This window comes from Diabrotica virgifera, chromosome 1, assembly GCF_917563875.1.
Source record: "Diabrotica virgifera virgifera chromosome 1, PGI_DIABVI_V3a".
NCBI lineage: Eukaryota > Metazoa > Arthropoda > Insecta > Coleoptera > Chrysomelidae > Diabrotica > Diabrotica virgifera.
In genome coordinates, this window is record NC_065443.1 from 290656550 (window position 1) to 290664735 (window position 8186).

At 36.5% G+C, this 8186-nt stretch overlaps 1 protein-coding gene across 4 annotated transcripts in view; it reads right to left on the reverse strand.

Annotated features, from left to right (window-relative positions):
• LOC114332213 (uncharacterized) overlaps positions 1-8186 on the reverse strand; it is a 110595-nt gene that overhangs the window by 61674 nt on the left and 40735 nt on the right. For 2 of the 4 annotated variants that reach the window (XM_050642130.1, XM_050642129.1), the window contains exon 3: positions 1331-1698. In XM_050642130.1, coding sequence (XP_050498087.1) covers positions 1331-1698 — 368 coding nt within the window. Of the gene's footprint in view, positions 1-1330; positions 1699-4788; positions 4956-5134; positions 5154-8186 lie in introns of those variants that run through there. The other 2 variants (XM_028281970.2, XM_028281969.2) reach the window with 2 other exon arrangements.

An 8186-nucleotide genomic window follows, 5' to 3' on the forward strand; every position in this document is an offset into this window, starting at 1 on the left:
TCTTATATGATTTGGGGATTCCGGCTTTTAATAGCAATTGTGAAACTTCCTAGAGGTGCTGATTTGCTTAGTATGATTAAATATAATTATTAAAAACATATCTAATAATAGAAATCAGTTAAAACATGATATATTATTATTAGGCAAGATGCACTAGGCAAGGTACACCTGATTTCTGGCTCATTACACTTGAATCTTATAGACAAGGCGAAAACGGCGGGTTCGTTGGGAAAAATATTCCCATGAGATTTTTTTGCATAATTACATTCGTGAGACATCCCAGAATAAGGTTCAAGAAGTCGCCCACGTGAAAAGTGGGCCAAATTATTTTTTAATCAAATTGCAAAAATCAATATTTTTGGCCCGGACAATTTTTTTGTAGGTTTTTTGAACAATTCTGAATAAAAAAGGTCTCTTATAATTTTTCTCTGAACTTGATAGTTTTCGAGTTATAAGCAAATTAAAATTGAAAAAAAACGAAAAATGGCGATTTTCAAGGCTTAATAACTCGGTTAAAAGTTATTACTATAACAGTCAGAAAGTGACTAAATCAAAGTTTAATGCCCCCCTACAAGATCCCGAAGAAATTTTTGTCATTATTTTATTAATAAGCTGTTATTTTTAAGTAATAATATTGAGCGCGATGCACATGGTAGCCGGCCGTACATGCTGAGTGAGAGAGAGAGATGCCACTCCGGCAGTCCAATTGTGCATCTTACTTGCACTCACATTTACGGCCGCCTACCACGTGCATGGCGCTCATTATTATTACTTAAAAATAACAGCTTAGTAATAAAATAATGACAAAAATTTCTTCGGGATCTTCTAGGGGGGGGCATTAAACTTTGATTTAGTCACTTTCTGACTTTCATAATAATAACTTTTAACCGAGTTATTAAGCCTTGAAAATCGCCATTTTTCGTTTTTTTTTTCAATTTTAAATTACTTATAACTCGAAAACGATCAACTTTAGAGAAAAATTATAAGAGACCTTTTTTATCCAGAATGGTCCAAAAAACCTACAACAAAATTGTCCGGGCCAAAAATATAGATTTTTGCAACTTGATTAAAAAAAATTGTTAAAAAAAAATTTTCCCACTTTTCACGTGGGCGACTTCTTGAGCCTTATTCTGGGATGTCTCACGAATGTAATTATGCAAAAAAATTTCATTTGAATATTTTTCCCAACGAACCCGCCGTTTCGCTTTGTCTATTACTAGATAAAAATAAATGTGATTCCCTTCTTGATGCCACTTTCTTTTCGCCAGATACAAACTTAAGTTACACTTAAAATTTTCACTGAAACTTCAACAATCCAATATATTCTCACCTTTTCACGAGACTGCTTGTTTCAGCACCATCTTTTGGCTTTGCCCAATCTTTTTGCTTTGCCCAATCTTTTGATCCTGGAAATATTTTTGGAACAGCACCTTCTCTCAGAGTAGGCCTTAATCTTGGATAAGACTTTAACACACCATCCTTATCTTTATAAGTATCATAAAATAGAAGGTCGTCTTCACAAAAATGTTTCACACAAACCACTGAATTATGTGAGGGTTCCCAATTCTTTCGAGGGATACTTTTTAGCCATTGTTGTCTTACATCATTATCTCGAGGATATTTGAAAACACTAACATACCCTTCATAGGTGGAAGCATAATTGCTGGTACAATTCGGAATCGAACATTTGGCAGGCATCTAGAAGAAAAGTTTTTTAGTTAAAAAAAAATCATACATTACTCTCCTATTTATAATAGTCAAGCAAGCAAGCATAGTGATTTAACCCAGCCTGAGAGACTTGCTCACCCCTAGAGAATGACATTCGGGTGATACAATTCATTGGGCCGAGAAGGAATTAACTCCCGTAAGCAGGAATCACTCCACCCCGCTTCAATGCTCTAGACCATCCACTTACTCCCTGATAGCACTCTGATGCGCTATAGGGGCTCTCAATCAGCAAAGTGCTTATCATATGGGAGTCTTGGTACACGGACTCCCATATGAAATCCTACCCCGATCAATGCAGGCCAGCATGAGGCGCTCTATTCCCATTATCTCTAGTGACTTATCTTCGATCTGTTTTGCTTGCTCGGGCGCTGAGTCCCCGCTCTGGGCTATGTCCAGTTCGGTGACTCGGCGCTCGAGGATGTGGGCCCCTCATGCCCGTTTTTTGGGTTTTGTTACTAATATTTTTTTGTGGCTTTCGCCTATTGTTAATATTTTATTGATTTGTTTAGTGGCTGTAGCCGTTTTTAAGTTTTTTGTAAGTATATTTTTTTGAGGGATGTCTGAAACGTATAAAAATCAACATTAATAAATATAATGAGATGCCAAAGGTGAGCAAGTTGTCTTCTTTTGATAGAGCTCCGATTATCTAGCCTTTATTATATATTTACTAATATTTGCTGTTTGGGTCTCCTGTGTTTCCATCTATGGTACACATCATACCTTAATATCTCTTGCAGGATCCGGTTTGGGTGGTCTTCTAGCTCAGCAAATTTTGTTCTGGCTTTTTCCTCCATAATATCCAGTACTCTTATTTGTTTTAGGTCTCTAAATAAGAACCGTTCGGCGACGTATCTGGGCACGTTTGCAGCTTCTCTGAGGCAGTTGTTGTGTGCCGCTTGTATCTTCTTTTTGTTACTTTGACTTGTCTGACCCCATGCAAGAGATGCGTATGTAATTATTGGCAGTATAATGCTATTTATCAGTCTTAATTGTGTTTTCATAGCTAATTTGCTTCTTCTTCCTGTGAGTCCTCTTATTGCCGCTCTGGCCGCTGCTGTTTTCTGGACTGTTGCGTTGACATGTGATCTGCATGTTAGACCTTGGTCCATTGTGACTCCTAAATATTTAGTTCGTTTTGCCATTCGATGGGTCTGTCTTGCAATGTTAGCTGTTCTTCTGGGTTATCTCTTCTCTTTTTGAAGATAACCGCTTGGGTCTTATCTGGATTTATTACTATTTTCCATTGGATACCATTCTTCTATTGTATCCAATGCCATCTGTAGATTTCTTACAGCTATATCTAGGTTCATGTGTTTTGCAGCAACTGCAGTGTCATCTGCATAAAGGCTGATCAAGGTTCCGGGTGTTCTTGGAATAACTGCTGTATATATGCTATACAGAAGGGGTGATAAAACTGCCCCCTGTGGTACTCCAGCTTCCGGCATTCCGTGTTCTGATAGAACTGGTCCTATCCGGACCCTGAACTTCCGGTCGCTTAGGTACGAGGAGATGAGTTTCGTCATGGCCCCGCTGTATCCATAATCTCTCATTTTGTATGTCAGTCCTTCATGCCACACTCTATCAAAGGCTTTGCTTACATCCAAAAGGGCTGCTCCCGTATATTGTTGGTCATTGAATCCAGCTACTATATATTCAGTAAGTCTTAATATTTGAAGTTCGCTGGAATGTTGATTTATAATAGTCATGGATACCTTAATAAAAAATACAACAGATCAAACAAGAAACCTTCAATATATGTACATGCAGTAACGATCAACTCCCTTCTATACACTGATAATATAGCTTTAATCATACAGTGGAAAAAATGTAAAAACTAATAGACATTTGGCAAAAAGAGATACAGAACTTAAAAATAGAAATGAATCTCAATAAAACAAAGCTAATAAATGAAGATGAGGAAAAAGAAAGAAATACCAATATAAAAGTAAAGGAACAAGTAATAGAGTAACTATCTACTTTTGAATATTTGGGAAATATAACAGATGATGGGAAATCGGACTTGGCAATAAGTAATAAACTGAAGAAGGCATATTACTCATTAATTCATTCGCTGCCGTCTCAGTCAATATGACTGAGAAAGTAGCTTTCCCACGGACCAGCTGGGTCAATATGACTGAGAACTTTTTTTATTTTCATGCCAGACACATTTCCACGAATTTCTTAATATGGGTGACGTAAATTTCTTTCATAAAACTTCATTATCGTGGAAATCTACTTCTATACAACTTGGTCCAAAGAATGAAAATTTTTCCCATCTGCAATATACCACTTGGCCTGAACGTAAAAAACCATACAAAACACTTTGGCAGTGAATGAGTTAAATAATACAATTTTTGGGAGATCAAACATAGATAACAAAACTAAACTCAGAGTATATAACAGCATAGTTAATCCGATAATGACATATCAATCAATGATTAATGCAACCGAGCTGAAATACATAAGAAGAATAGCTGGAAGGAGAGATGTAAGGAGAGAGCTGCAGCAAGAACCGATAATGAGGAAGATCGAAAACATACAATTGAACTGGTTTAGTCACATAAAAAGAATGGAGCAAAAGAGACTAACAAAGAATAAGACATGGATGGACCAAACCCATAATATAGATGAAAAGAAAGACGTGACTATAAGAACCATGAAGAACCTGGCCAACTATATAAGTACATGGAAGAAATGGATAAAAGGCGTAACCCTACATCCTACACCCTGAACCGCACTAAGTATTATGAGAAAGAAGAAGAAAAACATCATACATTATTTTATATGTTCAAGATAGAACAGCATATCAGTGCTATAAGTGGGGTTGTACTGTGGCTATAAGTAGATAAGACTGACATTATAAATCTTAGTAGCTAATCACTACTTCTGATTATTTGAGGCTTTGTGGACCATTCAGTTGTCCACTTATAACATTGAAATACAAACTACCTTTTAACTTAGATAACTCAAAATCACAAATTTGAGCTACCTAGTTAGAGCCCAGGACACTGTATTGTGTATTAACATAATATATTTATGTATTGTTATAATATACTATACCTTAATTAACAAACCAGTTAATGTAGATCGCTATGTACACTAAAGACAAAAAGTAAGTAAAAGTAAAATGAATGTATAAAATCATATGTTTTAACGAACAAGCAACAAATAAATCAAAATCAAATACAGAAAATATTTCTCATGTAGCACTTCTATTCACTGTTGCCAAATCTCAATGTTGTGGGCTTCCGTTATGGGCGCTACACCTAAACCCTAAACTAATAAATAACCGAAATAATTATGTATAAAAAGTAGTAAGTTAAATAAGCATTTTGCTAACTTGATATTACAATAGATACCAAAATTATGTTCTGAAACATTTCAAAATATTTAATTATTTTTTTACCTGTCAAGTAATCAACCTTGGCAACACTGAACTAGGACGTCATTGTCAATTGTCAACCAGGTGACAGGTGATCTCTAGCACAAACCATACATACTCATAGACGTTTCACGACCATGTTAATCTTTCGGATCGAATTAACGCCATCTCTTGATTGGAATGGGAACTAAATTGACAAATTTTAGTTAGGTTGGAATTTCAAATTATAAATGTTGCGGGATTTTTGATGAAATTTCGCAGGAAATTAAAACAGAAAGACAATTCAATGTTTTATTTAATATTTTACTGAAAACTTCAAATATTCCAATTTGTTTTCAAAATGCTAAACACTACTGACATGTGTCACGTGAAAGCACTGATGTGTAATATTGAGTTGAATGAAAATTTTTGAAAGAATCTTGTAGGATGATTGTTTAGATAAATATTACCTTATAATTTTTACAAACTTCCAAAAATATATAGGCCCGAAATGTTGATGACACACTTGTCTATTGGAATAAACTGTTTCAGGATCTATTATATTGTTTTTTTTAATGTGGAGAAACACAACACGGGATGATCAATGTAAACTAAAAATTCTACTCATAAAAACGGAGAAGAGGTTAATACAATTGATTAAAATTGTGATTAAATCTAATTAAAAACGTAACACTACTATAATAAAATAATTAAGCCACAAACTGTAAAATAAAAAGTCAATAACAAATTAATTTAATTGTCAACTGTCAGTTGTTAAATATGACAAGAGGATTGACTGACAGCGACATCTCTGGATTGGAATGGTAACTAATTTGCTGTCTTGACCTTGACAATTTACGTGAAACGTCTATGAGTATGTATGGTTTGTGCTCTCTAGTGACACTACGATGCATCCAGGGTTGCCGACCTAGTAGTATTCAGTTTTTGGTAGATTTTAGTAGTTCATCCAAAGATATCTTACTATTTAATATTAATGGAAGGGCCGGTACTTTCTGTCTCGATTAAACCCCGGTTAGAGGAATTTTGCATGATAAAATCACTCATCTGTCGGCGCTTTGAACTCAAGAAGTAAGACCGGCAGTACGCAATTATTGGTAATTCACCAGTGGTGGATGCGGGTTTTCCCTGTTAAAATCCGTACGTTTCTATTTCTATGCGACTTGCAATGCGAGAGTGGGGCAAAAGCGACTGCCAACATTGCGCGGTCGCCATGCGCGACTACAGACTTTACTTCCAATTTTTCGGAGAGTAGTTCTACTGTCCCTCTTTATACTGTGCCCCGGTTACACTGACTAAGAAGGTCACAAAAAGATAAAACATAGCAATATTAACTTCATTGGTTTTTTCTCATATTTGACATAGGTAGCACAAGAATCTGGTCAATTGCTGATGGTCTAAAACCGCTGCTTGATATTCATCAAGGAGTTCTTCACATACATGCTTAACACATGTTATACAGTGGCGTAGCTGATAAGCCCAAAAGGCGGTGGCCTCCTAACGTCGGGGCCCCTTACCTTAAATTCTTCATGCTCAATACTTCTACATTCTTTAAATTGGGAACCAAAACATATTTTCCTAGAATAAGCATCAAAATAGGGAATTTGGAAGGAAGTAATGAAGCGGGTAATAGACTTAACTCTTACTCTTTCCGGTTGCAATTTAGCGTTCCGTGGACATGTTGGTAGTTTACATGAAAGTGAATCCCAAAATGGTAATTTCTTGTAGGTGGTTCATTTACTACCTAGCTAAATATGATCCTGTTTTAGCTAAATAAATCGATAAAAACAGTCATCATCATCAACCCGTACTCGTCCACTGCTGGACATTGGTCGCCCTCAGCTCTTTCCATCTTTCTCTGTTTTGTGCGGCTTGCAATCAGTTGCTGACAATACGCTTCAGATCGTCAGCCCATCTGGTTGGTGGTCGTCCTCTGTTCCGTAGTGCTTCTTCTCGTGGCCTCCACTCGACAATACGTTTTGTCCATCGCTTGTCTGACAATCTGGCGACGTGTCCTGCCCAATTGCACTTAAGCGACGCGATTCTTTCGACGGCGTCCATTGCTTTTGTTCTACGACGTATTTCTTCGTTTGGGATTCGGTCCCTCAATGAGACACCCAGCATATGGCGCTCCATAGCCCTGAGTTATGCGAATCTTGTTCACTACCTTTTTTGTGAGTGTTAATGTTTCCGCTCCATAAGTGAGTACAGGCAATACACACTGGTCAAAGATTTTCCTTTTCAGGCATATGGGCAAGTCCGATTTAAATATGTACATAGCTCAGTTTACCAAACGCTGCCCAAGCTAATCCTATGCGACGTGGGAGCTCACACGTCTGGTTTTATCTCTTCCCAACCGAATTTCATGTCCCAAGTACTTATAAGATGCAGTCTGCTAATAAAAACAGTGCCTAACTTTTGATTAATTTAATTAAAAAAAGTTGTTTTTATTCAATAATTCTTGATACCGCTGAAGGTGTTTCAAAACACGATCAGCTTAGTTTTATTTTCCGGTATGTTTTATTTCACCTTCCAAAGCAGAAATGAAAGTTTTTTGGGATTTATTCGCATATTATAGCAAAGTGCAATTAACTTTTAAAATTTATACAATCAAAGCACCTTTCCATACACAACTGCAGAGGAAAGGGATATGATGTGGCAAGCGTTATGAGTGGTGTATATTCAGGCGTACAAAGGCGCACAACTGACATTGAAAACACAGCTTCCTATGTTTATTGTATTACATTCTATAATCTGAGATTATATGTAATTTTAGTGCCAGTATTAGAAGATGAGATGTACTATGCACTATTATAAACTTTGTATAGGGCTTTTCATTCACAGTCATTTGTTTCGAGCTCCTATCATATGTCGTATAATCCGTGTATTTTAATATTATACACAGATTATACATTTGACATAGGCTCGAAACAAATGACAATCGATGAAAAGCCCTATTTATCGCGTTTGCCAACACCAAATACTATTGACTGTAATACATCCAACTCCCACAGAAATCTGGAAGCACGTTGCCACTAGAGCCACTGTCGGCTTGCGGTGAAACTACGTTGTGACAACG